At 34.2% G+C, this 22091-nt stretch overlaps 1 protein-coding gene across 1 annotated transcript; it reads left to right on the forward strand.

Annotated features, from left to right (window-relative positions):
- LOC107640164 (kinesin-like protein KIN-7E) lies at positions 6571-13732 on the forward strand. Its single transcript, XM_016343714.2, has 15 exons — positions 6571-7022; positions 7105-7205; positions 7837-8252; positions 8749-8838; positions 8993-9093; positions 9178-9291; positions 9358-9439; positions 9573-9640; positions 9736-9801; positions 9894-10018; positions 10161-10497; positions 11340-11447; positions 11541-12503; positions 12677-12996; positions 13107-13732. Exons 3-15 carry the CDS (start codon positions 8042-8044, stop codon positions 13426-13428), a joined length of 2907 nt encoding a protein of 968 aa, XP_016199200.1. The 5' UTR covers positions 6571-7022; positions 7105-7205; positions 7837-8041; the 3' UTR covers positions 13429-13732.

Consider the following 22091-nt stretch of genomic DNA (forward strand, 5'->3'; position numbering starts at 1 on the left):
TTTAAAACAGAATTCAATGACTTTTTTTTTTTTCGAAAACTCGCATACAGTGTAAACCGTAAGTTGATATTTAAAAATTGTTAAATAATTTAATAAATTTAATTAAATTATTATTTTATAATTTTTAATTATTAATTTTATATAAAAATATAACTGCACATGATGAGTCTTTATTCTTTTTTGTTTAAAACTTTAAATCACGTGTGTTAATACTAAAATTTTATGCATATAATTGTGAAAGTTCTTTAGATAAAGACTTTTGAAATGTCTTTTTTTAAAGATATTTTTTATTAATTAAAATTTAACACATATAATTAATTAATCTATGTTAAATCAGGTAAGCTGGTCCTTATCAAATCGGTGCTGAATAGTCTCTCCATCTACTACCTTAGTCTATACAAGATGCCGAAGGCGGTAGCGGACAAGCTGATTGCTTTACAACGGAACTTTATGTGGTGCAGGGAGAACGGGAACTATGGTATACCTATGGTAAAGTGGGAGATAGTTCAGGCTCCAAAAAAGGTTGGGGGATCGGGGGTTGGTGATGCAGTGCTGAGAAACACAGCGCTTCTGTTTAAGTGGTGGTGGAGGTTTTCAAAGGAGGATTGCCCGCTGTGGAAGAAGATTGTGTGTTCGTGTAATAAGTTGAACCCGGATGTCATGTTAGCAACTCAGCCTTTACCAGTAAAGGATGGCCCTTGGAAGGACATATGTCAGCTGAATATAAAAGAACCGCGAATTCGTGATAAAGTGGTAAGTGGACTGGCAATGGAAGTAGGCAATGGTATGCAGACTCGATTTTGGGAAGATAACTGGGTTCAAGGTGGTACTCTGAAAGGAAGTTATGTTATTTTTCTCAAAATTAGGCCAGATAAATTAAGGGTTAAGTACGATATTTTGGTCTCTAACGTAGAGGCCGAAAATTTATTTCGTTTTCGACCTTTTTTCGCTACAAAATGGTCCTCCAAAGTTTCAGTTTGTCTTAAAATCGTCCTTCAGACAAAAATACCTTTTTTCCTTCTCCCCCAAAATAATCTAAATGCAGAAATTGAAGCAGAACAGATGCAGAAGCAGAACAAAAGCATAACAGAAGCAATACCAATAAAACAACAACAACAATAACCAGAAGCAAAGAACAACAATGGAATCAAAAGAACAACAACAACAATAGCAGCTACAAATAGAAGAAGAACAACAATAAAAGAGCAACAAAAATTCAGAACTCAAAAAATCATCATCATCATCAAAACTCAGAAAAAACAATAGATAATAGAATCAGAAAAACAACAAAAAAAAAATAGAAACCAGAAGAATTGATAATCAGAAGCAGAAGCAGCAGAACTAGAAGAAACCAAAAACCGCCGAGGAGCAGCGACGACGGCGACCAAGCGAGGAGGAGGAGCAGAAACAGCGAGCGGCGCGCGACGTCCACCCTCGCGGATCTGCTGCCGTCGATGTCGAGCCAGGAAAAGGAACAGCGGCGAGATGTGGCGGTGAGATCCAGCGAAGACGACGAGGACCGAACGATGAGGAGCAGCGACAAGTTTATATGATGAAATCCATTCAAATTCAACCAAAAATCATCATCAAATATGGATTCATCAAGCAGCAGCGAGATCTGGCGGTGAGATCCAGCGGAGACGACGAGGACTGAACGATGAGGAGCAACGGTGGCGAAGAGCAGCGGTGGTAACGGTGAAGAGCAGTGGCGGTGGCGGCGACGGCGAGGACCCTTCCCCCTTCTCTTCTTACCGAACCCCCCCAACACCCTTCTCCCTTCGCGTAACCCCTTCCCCTTTCCCCTTTACTCTACGCGTTTCTTTCTTTTTTTATTTTTTTATTTTTTTATTTTTTATTAAGGATAATTTGGTAATAAAAATAAAAATTTAGAAAAAATGACGATTTTAAAACAAACTGAAATCTTGGGGACCATTTTGTAGCGAAAAAAAGGTCAGAGACGAAATAAATTTTTGGCCTCTACATTAGGGACTAAAATCGTACTTAACCCATAAATTAATTTGACTGAAAAAATAGTGAATCAAATATTGAATTGGTCTAAATTAATATTATCTTTTATAAAGAATGACTATAATACCCTTATTATAAAAAATGACTAAAATACTCTTATTATATTTATATATATATTGAAAACTCTAAATCCTAACCTTATAATGGCAGAAAAGTAAAGGACTAGAATTTAGGGTTCAAGATTTGATTCACTATTTTTTCAGTCAAATTAATTTGTCTAGCCTAATTTTGATAAAAATAACACGTACGGTTTAATCGATTATATGTGTTAAATTTTAGTTACTAAAAAACATTAAAAAAAACATTTTACACGTTTTTATTTAAATGACTCCTATAATTATAACCTTATGTCTAGTTAGTTAGATGGCTTGAAATAAATAATATTTGAGAGAAAATAAAAAAAATTAATTCAAATAATCTAAATTTATTTTATTCACAAGTTTAGATTCCTAGTATTACCGATCTGGAAAATATCTTTTATTATACTGTATTAGACCAAACTTTAAGTTCCAAAACATGCTTCGGTCCGTTATATAATGCATTATTTTAGTTTCTCTTGTTGAGTTATTTTTTAATAAGGGATTTAACATTTATAGAATAAAAATTGTTACCCATGGAAGGCATTTGTTAGTTGCTTGAAGATTCTTTCAATATATATAATCTATCTCTCTCTTTTTTTTCTGTCGGCTGCATAATAATTTGAGTAGGAAGAAAACGGTTGAAAAAAAATATAAAGCGGAGAGATGAAGTCAATGAGAGATGCACGTGTAAGTATACTATTTGAGGACTTACGAGTCCAAAACTCGTCGAAATGCATAAAATGTAGTTTTGTATTCTACAATGGAGCCGATAATGTGACACTCATACGAGAGAGAGTGAGTACACAACTACACATGCATATGATGAGAGTTATATTATATGGGCCTCTTTAGCTCCCAGTTACTTTATAAATTATCACTACACCTCCAACTCCACCACACCATGCACATGGCTTGTTCTTGAAAAGATATCATCTTAGATTATGAACTTTTTTATTACTTCTTTTGGTCAAAGGTCCCCAGTGCCTTTTTTCTAGTTTCCTCACCTTTGAGAATAATTTTGAAGAACGTAATACTCAAACAAAGGTATTCATCATTTTTCAAACACAAGGAGAATATCTTACCTCTTATTATCAAATTTAAGATGATAACATAATAGTCACTCAACTAACCGGGACCACAACAATAATCTTCTATCTTATAAGAATTTTATGAGACAAAAATAAATAAGTTATCTTATATTTTTTTTTTTTACTAAAGATAGAAAACTCGAACTCGCAACCTCTTAAATTGAATATGGAGAGACTATGTCATTTGAGATATAACTTATTGGCAGTTATCTTACATCTTTTTTTTTTTTACTAAAGATAGGAGACTCGAACCCTCTTAATTGAGTATGAAGAGATTATGCCATTTGAGTTATTACTCATTAGCGCAGTTATCTTACATCTTAATAACACATTTAAATAATTTTTAATAAAATATTTTTTATAATGCTATTAAAATATATGTTTAAAACATGTATTAGGAAGCGGAATTTTTAAAAATAATAAAAAATATAAAAATTACGGATATAAACATTTGTTGGAGTAATTATTTTTTACACGTATCTCGTAGATAGTTATATCTCACTTAATAGCTTTATTCTAATTAGTTTGAATTATTTAAATTTTTTGTGGCATGATAAACTATTGTTAAAAAAAATTATTTAAGTTATTTTGAAAAATCGAAATTGTTAGTTAGAATTTTTTAAATTTATTTTATTTTTTTAATGAAATCAAAATAGTTAGTTAGGATATTTTTATAATATTTTATTTTATATTTATTTTATTTATTCCAAAAAATCCTAGTTAGTTCATTAGCGTCGTTAGTTTTGATTTTTTTTTTAATGTCACATGTTCTTTTACAGAACTAAAGTTCAGTCATATCTATTGCAACTGTTGGTACTTTATCTTAGGCAAATCTACTATACCATAGCACCATCACAGGTTCTATTATCGTACCTTAGAGAGACTAATTATTTATCAATAACCAATATTTTATCTAAGTGACGCGTATAACCCAATTGAAGTTTGATTGCATTGACAGTGGTATTTAGTATAATCAGACTCCTCTATTCTATAATCCACAGCCCGTCGAATTTTATAATTCTTCATCCTCATATGAACAACTTTTCTACTAATAAACCAGTGGCTCACTCGAAATTAAATGCCCAGTTCAGGTTGTAATCATCACCTACTGCACCGATGCCACAAAATAGATCCTCTTCCATCGCATCAAGGTCCAGTGTGTAATAGTAACTAGGCACACAACAATGGTGCGGGTAAGACAAATCTTCATCCCAAAGTATTTGCTGCAAACTCATCCTCCTCAGAACTATCCGAGGAACTTTTGGTCTTAGCGATATATTTCTTATTTGACTTAGAGTTCTCCTCTATGTGATTAGTTAGTGTAGCGTAATGCAACGGAGATGTAACAATTGGTGCCCGGTCTAAGGGCTAGGACTAGAAATGAACCGAGCTGAGTCGAGTTAGATCAAGTTCAAGTTCGGTTCACAAAAATTAAGTTTGGCTCATAACTCGACTCATAGGGGTGGCAACGGGTAGGATAGGGTAGGGTTTGGATCCAACCCTAACCCTATCCGTTATTAGCCCGCGGGTACCCGACCCTACCCGCAGGTTATAAAAAAAAACAATATTATTATATAACTTGATGATAATTTAAAATAGAACTGATTTTTATGTAAAAAAAGATATTAAATTATCAATTAATAATTTTCTTTTAGTGGTTAAGGATATTTTGCATTTAGTGAGAGGTCTTTGGTTCAACATCCACTTAAAACATATTTTTATATAAGTATATAACATAAACATATATAGAGTGCGGGTTGGTCGGGTAGGGTTGAGGCTCAACCCGCACCCTATCCGACCCGCACGAGAACCCTACCCGCACCCTACCGTATCCGCTGCGGATCGGGTTGGCAACTCTACCCGATCAGGTGAGGTCGGGTTGGGTACCCGCGGGTAGGGTACATATTGCCACCCATATCGACTCATTAACAATCGAGCCTATTTTTTAAGCTCAAACTCGACTCACCAAAAACTCACGAGCTAGTTCGAGCTTACGAGCTGGCTCAAATAATAGGAATATAATCTATAATTCTATATCAATAAATTATAACTTATATATTTTAAAAATATTTAAAAAAATCAATTTTATATATTTTTTATCTATCAATAAATTATAAATTTTTTATTTATGTCTTACATCAAAATTATATATAAAAAATAAATATAAAATTTTAAATAATTAAAATAATTAATATATATAATTATATATTACTATTTCATATGTATATATATAATATTAAAAGTATAGATTAAATGCATATATATATATATAATCGAGTTAACTCACGAGCTAATGAGCTGAGCTTATTAAAGCTCAAGCTCGGCTTATTTAATTTATGAGTTCAATTCCATGCTCAAACTTGGCACACCAGCTCACGAGTTTAGCTTATCGAGCTATTAACGAGTCGAGCTCGAGTTGGCTTGACTCACTTCCAGCCTTAGGTGCGGGTAGACGGGCTAGTTCCACCATCGCCAATATCAACGATCTCGACGTATAGCTCAATGACTTGATGTGCTAGAATTCTCCTATGGCCTCAAACATCGCAGGTACGTGTTCATCACCTACAACCCAAAAAAACTTAAACTTAAAGCCTCAATTTACTAAATTCACGAGAAATCTATACCCAATTCTTGTAACCTTCCTCTGAATATTAGATTTTTCAAATTTTACAGAGTGTCGAGTGAAAGAGTTTAAAACAATTATTTACATAAACACTTACAACAACATATCAGTACTAGACATTTTCAGTATGTGAAAAGAATTAAAAAAAAATTGGTGCTACAATGACATAAATGAGCTTTTTATATAGCTGAAAATTCTTGTCGCATGTATATATATCACGTCCGCAAATATAAACATTTTAAATAAGTATCTCGTCTTCATCATGGACGAGATAATTATACATATATGAATATATCTCATCCTTATCATAGGCGAGGTAAACTTACAATGATCGTGTTGTCTTATTTCGTTTGTAAAATAGATACACTATTATCGTTTTTTACCTATGTAATCTTTTCCAAAAATAAAATATGTGTACAATAAATTCGTCCTATCTAATAATAGAATAAGAAATAAAATATAATTGAGTAAATATCTAAATGTGTGTCTTAGTAAATTTTTATTTAAAAAAATCCATTAGTAAGAACTATAAATATATAATTTGAACAGGACAAATGAAAAGGTGAGTAATAAATGATGCCAGTATGCCACAATCACAATTCAATTCACAACCAATCTGGTTGTTAGATAGATGAGCGAATCTTAAAAAACATTATTCTTCCTCTTCATTCTAAATAGAAAAGTAGAAAACTGCAGTAGTAGTTAGTGACTATGGTACACTTTGTTAGCTGTGTGGAAAGTGGGGGAAAAGGCACCATGTGCTACACCGCCATTTGAAGTGGCATGGTTTAAAGCATTCTTCACCTTTTCATAAATTCAGCTCATGTATGCCCCCCTCCTCTAAATTATGTATCAATTTGGGTAGATTGGTAATTTCATGAGTCTAAGTCATTACTATTTTCAAAATATAATATAGTGTTTAGCGCGGTAAAAATATTATTTATTATTTATATCAATGCAATATACAACGCAACGCAACGAAGTAACAAGAAGAAAATTAGGAGGGAGACGTCAAAGCAACACAAAACCCTTTTGGACAGAGAAAGAAAAAGCCATTTCTGCTTTCTCTCTTTACATTCAAGCTCGCTTATCATTGTTATGTTCCTCACCTCACTGCATTTGCAATGCATCGCACTTCATAGTTCAGAATGTTCTCTTCGATCTTTTCTTCATTCTGAGATAGCATTTCATTTCCTGCATGAGGTGAGAAACCGTTAGTTCCCCTTTTGTTCAATTTGTGTTTCCTTTATTTGAATTTTGAACTCTCACATTGTGTTATCAACAGTCAAGGAACAAAAATGCAAGAATTTGGTTTCATGAAGAAAATGTGATAGCAGAATTTGCTGTCAGAGTAACATTCCATCACCAGAATCTAGCTTCAAAATGGTATATAGTATATCTTTTTCTTTTTTTAAAAAATTTGTTTGCCTTTTCTTTTTCTTCCATATATTCTATTTCTGGAATCTTCTCTCGAGTTCTGTTTGCATTGTGTTGCACAAACTAAAATTAGGAGAAGCTGAAAAAACTGCCAAAAATATCTTTAGAGTGGGTTTTTTGTTGAAACAATTGCACCCGTTCATTTTTTTGTTGTCACTTTGGACAACCCAATTTTCAGATCTTCTCTCTGTCTCTGTCTCTGTCTCTGTTTCTCTCTGTCTCTGAATTCATCTGCAAATGAATTAGGATGAAGAATGTTCCTTTGAAAAATTCTGAATCCTTAAGTCCTTATCACCTCTGGTAAATTTTCTTTAACAAAATTGGACGTTTTTCTATATTTCCATGTGAAGAAGAATTTGACAGTCTGTTCCATGGAATGGGGACCATTTCATAAAAGTCCAAGTTTTTATATTAGAATACAGAAACCACCGCATTCTGTTCTCATAATTGGAAGACCTTGTGATATTAGTCAATTACACCTCTAAATATAAATTTGCATATAATATTAATATGTTTTTTCTCTGCTAAAATGAAGTTGTAACCTACGATTACTATTATTATTTTTTTTGTTTTGTTGCAGATAATAATTGGGGTCAAAAATCTTGAGTGGCCCTAGTGTTTCATACCATCCCAACAATGCAACACAGCAAGCTTCATGAAGCATTCAGAAAGAAACTAGTGCTAGATTAACTGAATACAAAAGTAGCATTTGGGTTGCTCCAAATTCAATGACGTGTGATATCATTCTCATAGTTGGAATTAGAGTTTAGAGGAGGTGGGTGAGGATGGGTTCTGTGGGAGGGGAGGAGGCAATGCAAGATCCTGCAGACCGCGAGGAGCGGATTCTTGTTTCTGTTCGCCTTCGACCTCTCAATGACAAGGAGCGTGCAAGGAATGATGTTCCTGAATGGGAATGTATTAATGACACCACTATCATATACAGGAGCAATCTTTCAGCTTCTGATAGGTCCCTGTACCCAACAGCATACACATTTGGTATGAAAACATAACTATTGTATTTGAAAAACAATGATTTAGCTTCTTACTTAAATTCAGCCAGCAGCTGTGGTTTTTATATGCCTGTCTGTCTGCGTGAGTTTATCATATTATTTTCAATTTATTTCTTCAGTGTTTAACGAATGAATGAATGTTCTTGTCTTGGAGTATAAGGTGGAAATTTACCATAATTGCTGCTGTTCATACCCTTTGTTAATGCTACTATCAATCAATGGCTTTATGTCTCTTCCAGATTATTATTCAGTGTGTGTGGTCTCTTTTTGTTGATATCATCATTCTTCTTGGCAGAAAATATTTACAATGTATGTTACGAAACTGGTAATATCCATGCATGCAGTTGAAGTTGGTGAATTTGTTTTGTCACTGAATTCATTCTGCCAAGATCATGTTAAGCCTATTTTTGTTACTGTCAGTTACATGGACTGTGATAAGATTTGCTTCCATGTTCTGATCCACACATTTCTTTTCGCTGCAGACAGAGTATTTAGGGCAGATGCCTCCACTAGGCAAGTTTACGAAGAAGCAGCTAAGGAAGTTGCGCTTTCTGTTGTCAATGGCATCAATTGTGAGTTCTCTTTCTTTCTCTATCTTTTCTTATCTTATTTCTCCCATCTTCTTTTTCTTCCTTCATCAGCATCAGCATTCATTCAACTTCAATGTTGATATCTTCTCTTGCTTTATCCCTTGTGGCTATGGTCTTAAATATTCTATTTGATCAGCAAGCATTTTTGCATATGGACAAACAAGCAGCGGAAAGACATATACCATGAGCGGTGTAACTGAATACACTGTAGCTGACATTTTTAATTACATACAAAAGGTAATTGAACTGCTAACGCTTGCCTGCAATGCTGTGTTTTTCTCCAAACTAATTTTTTTTAATTAGATTTTTCCTTTTTTACAGCATACAGAAAGAGAGTTTGTTTTAAAGTTTTCGGCAATTGAGATTTATAATGAGTCTGTCAGGGACCTCCTCAGTACAGATAGTACTCCTCTCAGACTTCTTGACGATCCAGAGGTACATGTCTTCATCTCAAAAGAGGTAGCAAAAGTACATGTCACTAACAGTTTATCATTTTAACAGAGGGGGACAGTTATTGAAAGACTGACTGAGGCAACTATGAGAGACTGGAACCATTTTAAAGAGCTTATTTCTTTCTGTGAAGGTAATGATGGTTTGAGCTATTCTTGCTTCAAAGGACTACCTAGATTGGATTTCTTTATTTTTCTATTTCCCTGTTACAAAATTTTTATCCAGCTAGAGCTGATTGCTTATCCAAATTGATTGCATTTTTTCAGCTCAGAGGCAGATAGGGGAGACATCACTGAATGAAGCAAGCTCCAGATCTCATCAGATTCTCAGACTGGTATTATATGTTATTGTTTTTGTCAAAGGCCGCAAAATTTGTGAAATTTCATGGTAGACCTTTCTTACATTTCCTAAACAATGTGGTTTCTTCAGACAATTGAAAGTTCTGCATGTGAATTCCTTGGAAATGACAAGTCTAGCTCTCTGGCTGCTTCAGTGGTATGATTAATTTGCTCATTTTGTAGGAAATAATTATTATGTCTATGAGGAAATCAAATGATTTTTTTTTTGTTGGGGGGCGGGGGGCACAGAATTTTGTGGATCTTGCAGGAAGTGAACGCGCTTCCCAAACAAATTCAGCTGGCACAAGGTTGAAAGAAGGTTGCCACATTAATCGCAGCTTACTAACTCTAGGAACTGTTATCCGCAAACTCAGGTTAGCTTGTGAAGTTTGTGTTTCAATGTCTTGTTACATTCTCCAGACCATGTATACATAATATCTGGAACTTTTTAGTTCTCTTGAGTCTTGAGCCAAGATCATAATCTTTTGCCTCACATGCAATTGAATTTGGTTGCAGCAAGGGGAGAAATGGACATATTCCTTTCAGGGATTCAAAGCTAACCCGCATACTGCAGTCGTCGTTAGGGGGTAATGCAAGAACTGCAATCATCTGCACCATGAGCCCTGCACGGATTCATGTTGAACAAACCAGAAACACTCTCTTATTTGCAAGTTGTGCCAAAGAAGTGTCAACTAATGCACAAGTTAATGTAGTAGTGTCTGACAAAGCACTGGTCAAGCAATTGCAAAAGGAGTTGGCCAGACTACAAAGTGAATTGAAAACTTCAGGGTCAGCCCACTCTACATCTGATTGTGCAGCATTACTGAGAGAAAAGGATCAAGAAATTGAGATGGTAAGGTTTTTGACTTGTTTCCTGTGTTTTTTAATTTTATGATCCGATGGAGTATGTTGTATTATTCTGACATCACGTCTAGGTAAATGATAATAAACTCTAGATAGATTAATCGATAAATTATAGCAACCATCATGTTACATATGGAAAATTTGTATCGTTTATAAGGGTAGTACATGTTACTGGATTGTTCATTCAACTATTTGTTGTTGGTTCTGTATTGTTCTTCTATCCAGGTCTGGTCACATACCTCCTGTATTGTTTTGTCTCCTTGGTCACACCTACTTCAATCCTTATACTTATATTGAACTACCATTTTGTATTATTAAATTCCACCATATATTCTTTCATGGAATATATCTACCTCGGCTAAAAATTTGATAGATTGAAAACTAGATTTTCTTACTTCCTTCCAGTGGTGGATGACGGATTATTTGATGGTCTTTAGTAAAAAAAACCATTGGACCTTAAATTTCATTTCTGGCACTGCCTTTATGGTCATTACTTGGCACATTGGTAATCCATCATAATCTTCAGAGAAGCTTGAGTTAATTGTTTTTGTTTCTATTTTTGTAGTTTTTCCTTTTTAAGATATCCCTTAGTCACAGTACATTTAGAATATTTTGACTTTCAGCTGATGTTTTCCATGCTCACTGAAATATGCTAAACACTTTATGAAAGCATTACATTTTATTGTTGTCATAAAATAGCTATTTTTCAAGCTAACTTTGATTTCAGCTATAAAAAGAGACTACTGTTTTTAATATTTATTTATAGTTTGATATCTTTGAGCATATATTTCTTTTGGCCATATACATGAACTATGTTAATTGTACATGCAGTTAAAGACAGAGGTGAAAGAGCTGACTTTGCAGAGGGACGTTGCACAAACTCAAATTAAGGATATGATCCTCCAAGCAATTGGAGATGGCGAGTCTTCAACAGAATTTGTGAGTATATGGCCTATCCTGCTAAAGAATTTAAAGTATTAATTTAATTGGTGGAATAACTTCTCACTGTTAATTTTCTTGCCAAACATTCAGGATAGTGTGTATTCTCAATATCCCAAAATACGTGTGAGAAATGTGTGGGATTTTGGAAATCAAACAGAGGAGCAAAGTTCATTGAGTGTTGACTGCGAGGAGAGTTTACGGTCTTTTATTGCATATTCGGATGGACACAGTATCTGCTCTGATGATAACTTGTTCCAACTTCCTGACCTTGACAAGAATCTTCGAATGAGAAGTGCTCCGCTCGTGGTCTCACATATAGGCATTCGAGANNACATTGAAGATGAACAAGAAGAGGATGCCGATGATCAGCAAGAAGAGGATTCTTGCAAGGATGTTAAGTGCATTGTGTCTGAGGAGCTAATTAGAAACCCACACACACAACCAAAAGTGGTTGCTTCAAGCTTAAATACATACACTGATTCTATTGCATCATCTCCTTTTGCAAACACAGATACCTCAGCATTGGCTGAAACTGATAATAGAAGAGACAAAAAAGATCTGGATTCATATTCACCTGGGTTACAGGAAAACAAAAGGGTGAACCACTTGCGCCAAGATTTTGTTATTCCCTCCCCAGAGAAAAGTTATGCTTCTCCCTGGCTCAGAGAAATCGGTACATCTAGTTCTAGAAGCTTGAGGTTTAGCAGAAGTAGAAGTTGTAGAGCAAGTCTCATGAGGAATTCATCTTCGTATTGGTTCGATGACGAAGAAAGTATTCAGAGCACAACCCCAATAGGGAATGAAAAACACTTCACTAGAAGACCTGATGAACTTCAAAGCAAGGCTTATGTCCTAGACCAAAACACCTATTTGGAGAGGCTGCCCCCATGGAATGCCGGTGAGAATTCTGTGGAAACTTCTGCCGTTGATGATGTACAGAATGTGGAATCCTCCATTGACAAGGAAACTAAGAGCAATTGTCCTGAAGCTTCAACTCCACAAATAAAAGAAGAGGAAGATCTGAAAACTATGAATTCACCAACTGACCATGAGGTAAGCTTCCATCATGCTTCTTAAATTTGTTTCTTTTCTCTCCTTTTATTTGTCTTTTATCAGCTTGACGGTCAACTATCAGATACCGGATCCATTTGAGCATTTGTTTTTATTTTTCAACCATTGCTGTTTAACCATGTTAGTTATATAAGTAGCACATTTCTGCATGGTAGGTGTCCAAGACAGGATTGGATCCTGCAGTATCTGCAAAGAATTTCAAAGACGTTGGTGTGGACCCAGTGCAAGCTGAAGGAGACAGTAGTCCAGACTGGCCTTCAGAATTCAAGAGGCTGCAAAGAGAGATTGTTGAACTCTGGGATGCTTGTTATGTTTCATTGGTTCACAGGACTTACTTTTTCCTTCTATTCCAAGGTGATCCCTCAGATTCTATTTACATGGAAGTAGAGCATAGAAGGCTATCCTATCTTAAGCAGACTTTCTCCCAAGGCAAACACACTGTGGAAGATGGAAGAATTCTTACAGCTCAGTCAAGGTAACAACATCATTTCAACTTTCAAGTAATAAGAAATATAAGGATTGAGGTCATGTTAAATTCTTTGTAACAAGAAGCCAATTAATAATGCTTTTTCTCTTGAAAACCAGCATGAGAACTATTAAAAAAGAGAGGCAGATGCTGTGCAAGCAAATGCTGAGGAGGCTGTCCAAGTCTGAAAGAGAGAACCTCTACTTGAAATGGGGCCTTCTTTTGAGTTCCAAGAATAGGAGAGTGCAGTTGGCGAATCGTCTATGGAGTGACACAAAGGACATGGAGCACGTTAGAGAGAGTGCAGCCATTGTTGCAAAGCTGGTTGGTTCAGTTCAGCCAGAGCAAGCTTTTAAGGAGATGTTTGGACTTAACTTTGCCCCAAGCCCCACAAACAGGAAATCTCTTAGTTGGACAAGCAGCATGAGGAATATTTTGTGAGTTTGGATCACTCTTTAGGAAGGTTGATTACGGCCATGTAAATAACACATTGTTCTTTCAGGGGCAAGAGGATGATTTCACTTGTATGTTGCTAACTCATATTCCTATTGAACTGATTGTAAATTGGTTTGTAACTTGTAAGGGATGTGCAATTCCTCAAAGGTAATTTTTTTTCCAAAAATTGTTGTAGATTCTGTGCTGGTGAACATCACAAATATTGAATAGGTTGTATGGTTTTGTGTGCTATGTTAGCACCACCTTTGTCACATTATCTTCTTTCATCATTTATTATTATTTTACTAAATGGTGTTATCAAATCAAGAAGGTTTAATTACTTTGTTGGTCTTATAGTTTTGTGAAATTTTCAATTAGGTCCCTATACTTTTTTTCCTTTTAATTGGGTCCATGCACTAAATTTTTTTTCAATTGAGTCCCTATACTTTTGTTTCCTTTTATTTGAGTCCCTGCACCAATTTTTTTTAGTTAGGTCCTTATAAAATGAAGCCAATTACTACTAAGAGGGACTTAATTGGAAAAAAAAATTTGGTGCAGGGACCAAATTAAAAAGAAAAAAAGTATAAGGACCTAATTGAAAATTTTGCGAAATTATAGGACCAACAGAGTAATTAAACCAATCAAGAATTATTCAACCAGTTATGCTACACATACAAATTTTTTTGACAACCAAATCCAATCAAATTTACCCAAACTCAACAAAAACCAATTTCAGATTAGAGAGCGTATAAACACGCACTCCCGCAACTTTTCACTAGTGCGAACGTTAATATAAAAAATGCTTCTTCTCCCTCGATCAAATTTCAAACAGCGCTCAAAATCTCTCAACAATCTTTCAAAATCTTTGTGAAACCTCAAGAAAATTTTAAAGTTACGTTCCAAAACTTCACCAACAAACACAGAAATAGAAAACGAAAGATTATTAAAGGTACTGTTCACTGATCATCCATTTTTTTCACTTTTCTCTTTCGCATTTTCGATCGCGAAATACTAGATAGTCATATTTATGTTTATTTAGTAGATTCATTTTGTGTTCTTGCGTTCAAGTACATATTACTGTTCTCATTAAACTGTTCATTTGGTGATAACATTATTAGATCGGTGTAAAAATATTACGTAGTGTTTCTCGTATAGTTTAACTTATAATTGCATTGAATGTGTTTTTGTGCATATTTGAGTGTTTGCATATTTTGAACTAAGTTCGTGTGTAGTAATCAATAATAACTTTCGGTGTATTTTGTCTGAATTGAGATGCACTTGGTGTTGTTGTCCTTTTTTTTGTTGTAACTAAGCAACAAAATGTTGTTGTAGTGTTTCTGATGTTATTTTGTATGTGTTTGAGTGATTTGCATGTGTTTTTTTTTTCATTTTTGAGGAATTTTGTTCATAGATTTGTTGTAACTAACCCATAGAAATTTGTTATAATGCTTCTGGTGTCATTTTGTTCATGTTTGATGGAGTTACATGTCCTTCTAAACTGACATTATATGATCCAATCAAGAAATAATAGCGATGTATTTAGTTTGTATTTCAGTGTATTTTGTCTGAACTGAGATGCACTTGGTGTTGTTGTCCTCTTTTTGTTGTAACTAGACAACAGAATATTATAGTACTTTTGATGTTATTTTGTACATGTTTGAGTGATTTGCATGTGTTTTTGTCCATCTTGAGAGATTTTGTTCATGGATTTGTTGTAACTAGTCCATAGAATTTTGTTGTAGTGCTTTTGGTATTATTTTGTGCATGTTAGATTGAGTTTCATGTCTTTTTAAACTGACATTGTGTGATGCAATAAAAAAATAATAGCGGTGTATTTAGTTTGTATTTCATGTGTGAATTGAGGTGCACTTGATGTTGTTGTTACCTATTAACTTAATTTACTGTATTTCTTGTTACTGTCCCAGTTTAATGTGTTATTTCATTTTTGTCTTTAGGTGGAATTGTGCAATATATGTGATGAAATGACTGGAAATAATTGATCCGAAAAAGATCAAAAAGAAAAAATATGCATGGAAGAATTAGAAACAGGTAATTATCGTTACAAATAGATAACTCTCTATTACTAAATTAATAGAGTTTAATAAATATTTTTTTTTTAAACTGTAGGAGCAAATTGATCATTTCAGAGTCAAATATGCTTCACTCATTCTCTTTGACGAAATAAATCAACTAAAAGATAAAGCCGTTCAAGAATTTGAAGCCATAATGCTCTCCAAGCCATCTGCTGCATTATTACGTCCTTACTGTAAACTTTCATTAGGAGATATTGATAGTAGATAGTTTGAATGTTGTAAATTATTAAGAATTTTTATACTAGTTGTCTACGAAATTATCTGTGCAATGTATAGTTAAAACAAACACTATTTTTATAAATATTCAATCCAAGCTTTTCATAAAATTTTTTTGCAAATTTAAACTTCTATAAACATGTCTGTACTGTATTAAAATCCTGTTAATATGAATGAATCCAAGTTCATAAAAATGTACAAAAAAAGAATAATTTCTGTAATACATCGAAGTTCGAATACACCGAAAACTATTCAAATAAATATCGAGAATGCTTAGAATTTTTTCTATAAATTTTCATAAGAAGATATAGAAATTGTGTAGGTTGAATTTTTATACTGCTTAACTATTGAATTGTTTGTGTATTGTATATTTAAAATAAACAAATTCCTTAAAAAATTGAAGAAACTAATTTCAAAACAAACAGTAATATAATAAAATGGAACAAAACAAGAAAATATAAAAAGTAAACCTCATTTCCATAAAAAAAAAATAGTACATAGATTACATCAAAATTGTTACAAAACACCGAAATGCCTTCACATAAACACCGAGAAATTTATCTTATTCTCTTGAATCTCTGAATCAATAATTCATAATATGTCCATAATAATGGTCAGAATTTGATGGTATCACTGATCTACTATTTAAAAGGTTCAAATGTAAAAAATAAATCATATATTAGCAACGTCCTTCAATATATGTATATAAATTCTTACAAGACAATTTAATCCAGCTGAATGATTTGTTTCTGAGTTGGGGATATGTTTGATTTTCATTTTTCTTTTCTACTACATATAATTAATTGGTTCTTAATTTTATTTTCTTTTTCATTTGTGTTTCGAATGTTCGTAAAAAAACCAGCAAGTTTAGAATAATCTTTATAGAATTTTTCAGTTTTTTCAAGCGTGTTAAAAGTCATCTCAATCTTTGGCACAAGATGCTCTTCAACATCATACAGAAACTGAAAATACACTGAAAATATTTCCAAAATAAATCAATTTATAATTTCAAATACACTGAAACTGGAAACGAAACAGATTCATCAAAATAATAATTCAGACTCAGAATTCCTACATTACATTTAAATTCAAACCATCAACCATGAATAACAGTTTTTACAAATAAAAACAAAATTATTCAACTACAAAATCATAAACTACTAACGAATTGCAAACCATAGTAGGGTGCTGATAAACCACTATTTCATGGTTTATCTTGTGCTCAATTGAGTGGTTTTTATAAACTCTTTACCCACTTATTCATACTAATCGCATGTTTTACGTTTTCCTTCTTGATTTGGTGCTATGATTGAAAACATGCTTCTTTGACCTTAATTTTATTAATATTAATTCTCCCTTTATACCATTCGATACCGTGATATGTGCCTTAAGTGATTTTAGGGATTAGGTGCACATGGCACGGCCCGACCCGAAGACCCGTCCTATCCCCGAGCACTTTAGGGACTAATTTGGTGTGATTTCACCGGGTTTAGGGCTGGGTAAGGGTCTCAAAAATAGACCTAGTCATTATTTCGGGTCGGGTCCGGGCCATAGCTCGGGTCACCCGAACTCGGCCCGGTGGTCCGGTCATCATACACAATTAATATTTTGTGTTATTAGTGATGGATCATGGCTATTCTTATGTGGAATTTTAGTATTGTAAACCTTAATATTTTGTGTTATTAGTCATTATAAGACTATAAGTTAATGTTTTATGTTTAGAATGCATAAGACTTTAGACTAATGCATAATATTGTGTTATTTGTATTGATTTAAATATTTGGCGTTATTAGACAATATTAGTATTGATTGTGGTTATGCTTCAGTATTGATTGTGGTTATGCTTTAATTTTAAAGAAGGGTTGGTTCTTGTTATATTTTTCTAAGTGAATTTTACTATGTCAAATAATGGTTGGAGTCTTAGAAATTTGGATATTTTTACACCCTAACTTACAAGAAGGTATCAACGTAATGTAATGTTAACGGCCCGGTTTTCACCCAGTATAATTGTGGCTCGAAAGTGTGTTAATTTCATCGGGTTTAGGGTCGGGTTTGGGTCTAATAAATAGACCCGGTGTATATTTCGGGTTGGGTCTGGGTCACATCAAACCCGGCTACATCCGGCCCATGTGCACCCCTAAACCATCCACTTGATTTGATTCAAAACAATAATTCAATTCGCCATGGTTCAATTAACAGTCTAAACTTGAATAATTCATTATTTTCAAAAGTGAAATACCTGTTCAAAGCTTCAAATCAGATAAAATAGCATTGATATTGAACGAAGAGAATGTAGAGAAAGAAGAGAACACACAGAAAGAAGAGAACTTAGAGAATATAGAAAATATTGAAAAAATTCAAAAAGAAAAATGAAATCCGCATGAAAAAGACAGTTATATATATTCACGCGTTAAGTCAAAAGTTTGTTAAAGGTAGTGGCGAGTGGAGATGAATTAAGTTAAAGTTATTTGGTTGGACTTAGTTGATTAAATGACTTGGTTATATAGGTCAATTATTATTCAAAATATAAGGCATGAAATTGAAAACAATTCAAGACTTACATAAGTATCTTTTGATTAATTAATTTATACAAAAATAAATCGCTTGATCTATAAATATGCATGACATATATAACTAATAAAAAAATAGTAACAAAAATTAAATTTAAGCATGTTGCTCAATATTAAATATAAATTTAGTCTTATTGCATGCATCAAATAAAATTATTGACTACTTGGTTATGCATACTAAACATCTAACTATATCTCGAGTAGAGCAGAACAAATAGTTCTGGATCTTAACAAAAGATTATCCTAATTAAATTAAACAATCAGAAGCTAATAGTAAAAAATATTAACAAAATCAAATTCGACTCAACCGTGGGTACCAACACTAGGTTAGTTCCATGAAAAAAGCATGCAGCATTGAGATTGGAGGATCAACCGTGGGAAGTTCACGAAGGAGTGTCTTTTACAGACCAACCAAGTGAACTGTAATAAAGTCACCACTCACCGACAAGCTTATGAGTTATGGTAAAAAGATCTTAATGGAGTTCTGACCTCTAGACATGAAGTGTTTTTTTTTATTATTATAACAAAGCCCAAAGGTAGTGTTTGTTTAGTGTTCCTGTTCATCAAAGACATGGACACGGGAGTACATGTGTGTTGTTTGTTTTGTGAGACACAAAAAAGAGAGAGACACGGTTACACATAAGAGTACATAAAATACGTGTATTTTGTGTCTCTCCAAAATCATGAGACACGAATTTTCATTCTGAGACACAAATTAAACTAAGGTTTTGGACAAATTTATCCTTAGAATTTTTTGAAAATTCTAGATTTATCCAAATCATTTGGCCCTTCTCTTCTCCTTCGTCAGTAACTCAACTCCCTTCTTCTTCTTACCAGATCTTCTTCCTTCTTTCTTTCTTTCTTCTTCTTTTTTTTTCTTCTTCCTCTCTCTCTTAGAAGTCAGACCACTGTTTCGCCTCCGGCCTTCCTCAATCTCCTTGCCGCCATTGCTAGCCGCATCCCTCACTTGGAACTCTGCCGACTCAACCTCTCCTCTCACCACTGTGTTGTCTTTCTTCTGCCTCTTGCCTCTGCGCTTCTGCATCTCGCCGTGCCTCCTTCCCTCCTTGTCACGGGTCTTACCGCATCGCCCCTCCCTCCTCGCCGTCAATGTGGGTGCTGCAGGTACCCATTGTTCTATCTATTTCAACTTTACCTCAAAGATTTTTTCTCTTTTAGATAATAATATTTGAACACAGATTTGATTATTTGAGTTTAGTTTGACTGTTAAATTTTGATACTAAATTTGTTGTAATTTGATTAATGTTAATGTGAGTATCATTATACTACCATTGTTTTGTTTCTATTTTCTTGTGCTTCTTTATTTTTATTTTTAGATTTTTTCAGAATATATATTGTAAATCTTGTTTTGTTATGGGATTATGTAGGTGAATATTCTGATTTTACAATTAATTTTATTATGTAGATGAATGTTCTGCGTTCATTTTTTTTTTTGCCGTCGATTGCCATTGCTCCTCCATCAAGAACCGTTGCTTCTGCTCCTCGAAGGGTTTGGGCTACAGGAGTCCAGATCCATCGTCATCCAGATTCGCCGGCGGCTTCAAGCTTCGACGGCGCTTCCCTCCACATCCTCTCTCAACCAACGTCGTTCATCCTTTTCAGAAAGAACGTCTCTAATCTTTTCCTCTTTTATTATCCCTTTATTAAAAAAAAATCATCTGTGTATTTTATTTTACAGATATGCAACAAATTAAAATTTTTGTTGATTTTATTAAATTTAATTTAGATTGGCATATTGTTATTTTTGTATTTGGTTGAAGATTATAGTGGTATTGATGTTGATGATAAAGAAGGGATTGGACAAAAATAGTGATAGAGAAGAATGATGGGGATAAAATTGACATTTTAATAAAATTTTAAGTTGTATATTCTATTGTGTCTAAGTTACCAAACAAGATGAAAAATTGAGTGTCTTTTATGTCTATGTACTCATGTGTATTTGTGTCTATGTCTTTATTATTTCAAGACATCAACCAAACGTAGCCAAAAGGAACAAAATTAAACAAACTAGATATAAAACGGGGTAAGGTAGTTTCTCTACTGTCCCCGTGGAAGATTTTTTGCTAACTCCGGAAAATGGGTGATTTCAGAATAAAAAATCATGGTCCAATTCTATATTTTTCCTAGCCAAACAATTTGTACATCTATATATACAACAACAACAATAAAGTCTTGTCCCACTAGGTGGGGTCAGCTACATGAATCAAATGACGCTATTATACTCTGTCATGTATCATGTCTACAGAGAGACCGTGTACATGTAGATCTCGTTTGACCACCTCATGGATGGTCTTCTTAGGTCTTCCTCTGCCTTTCACCCCTTATTCATCTTCCATCTCATCCACCCTCCTGACTGGGTGTTCTGTTGGTCTTCTTCTCACATGTACAAACCACCTGAGACGCGATTTAACCATCTTTTACACAATGGGTGCTACTCCAACTCTCTCCCTTATATCTTCGTTCCTTATTTTATCCAATCGCATATGACCACTCATCCATCTCAACATGTTCATCTCTGCCACACTCAGCTTATGTTCGTGCTCCCCTTTGGCCGCCCAACACTCCGTACCATAAAGCATAACCGATTTATAGCAGTGCGATAGAATTTACCTTTAAGTTTTAAAGGCACTTTTTTGTCGCATATAAAACCAGATGCACTCCGCCATTTTGACCAACCTACTTAGATCCTATGATTTACATCTTGTTCAATCTCTCCATTATCCTGTATGATGCACTCAAGATACTTAAAACTTTTAACTTTTGGTAGGATGTTTTCTCTAATCTTCATCTCTATATTAGGATTTTTCCTTCTCAGACTGAACTTACATTCTATATATTCCGTCTTGCTACGGCTTATGCGCAGACCATACACTTCTAAAGCTTCTCTCCATAAGTCCAACTTCTTATTTAGGTCTTCCATTGACTCTCCCATAAGGACGATATCATCGGCAAAAAGCATGCACCATGGCACAGGCTCTTGGATGTGCTCTGTGAGTACTTCCAAGACTAATGTGAAAAGATATGGGCTTAACGATGATCCCTAGTGTAATCCTATACCAATATAAAATTCTTCTGTCACACCACCTTGAGTCTTCACACTAGTTGTGGCCCCATCATATATGTCTTTAATTACACGAATATATGTGATCCTTACTCTCCTCTTTTATAAAACCTTCCATAAAACCTCCCTTAGCACCCTATCGTACGCTTTTTCCAAATCAATAAACACCATATGTAGATCACTTTTATTACTATGATACCTCTCCATCATCCTTCTTAACAGGTATATCGCTTCGGTGGTGGATCTGCCTGGCATAAATCCAAATTGGTTCTCTGTTACTTGTGTCTCTTTTCTCAACCTCCGTTCTATCACCCTTTCCCATAACTTCATGGTATGGCTCATGAGCTTGATCCCTCTATAGTTTCCGCAACTTTGTATATCCCTTTTATTCTTGTAGATAAGTACCAAGATATTTTTTCTCCACTCATCAAGTATCTTCTTTGACCTTAAAATCTCATTAAAAAGCTTGGTTAACCAGTTGATGCCTTTCCCTCCAAGGCCCTTCCAAACTTCAATCGGGATATTATCAGGTCCTACTGTCCTGCCATTTTTCATCTTCTTTAGAGCCTCTTTTACCTTGAATACTCAAATCCTTCGATAGTAGTCAAAGTTTTGATCTTCTTCCCTTGTGCATAACCGACCAAGGCTCGGAAGAATCTTCCGTCCTTCATTAAATAACTCTAGAAGTAGTTCTTCTACCTTTCATTA

This window comes from Arachis ipaensis, chromosome B05, assembly GCF_000816755.2.
Source record: "Arachis ipaensis cultivar K30076 chromosome B05, Araip1.1, whole genome shotgun sequence".
Classification (NCBI taxonomy): Eukaryota; Viridiplantae; Streptophyta; class Magnoliopsida; order Fabales; family Fabaceae; genus Arachis; species Arachis ipaensis.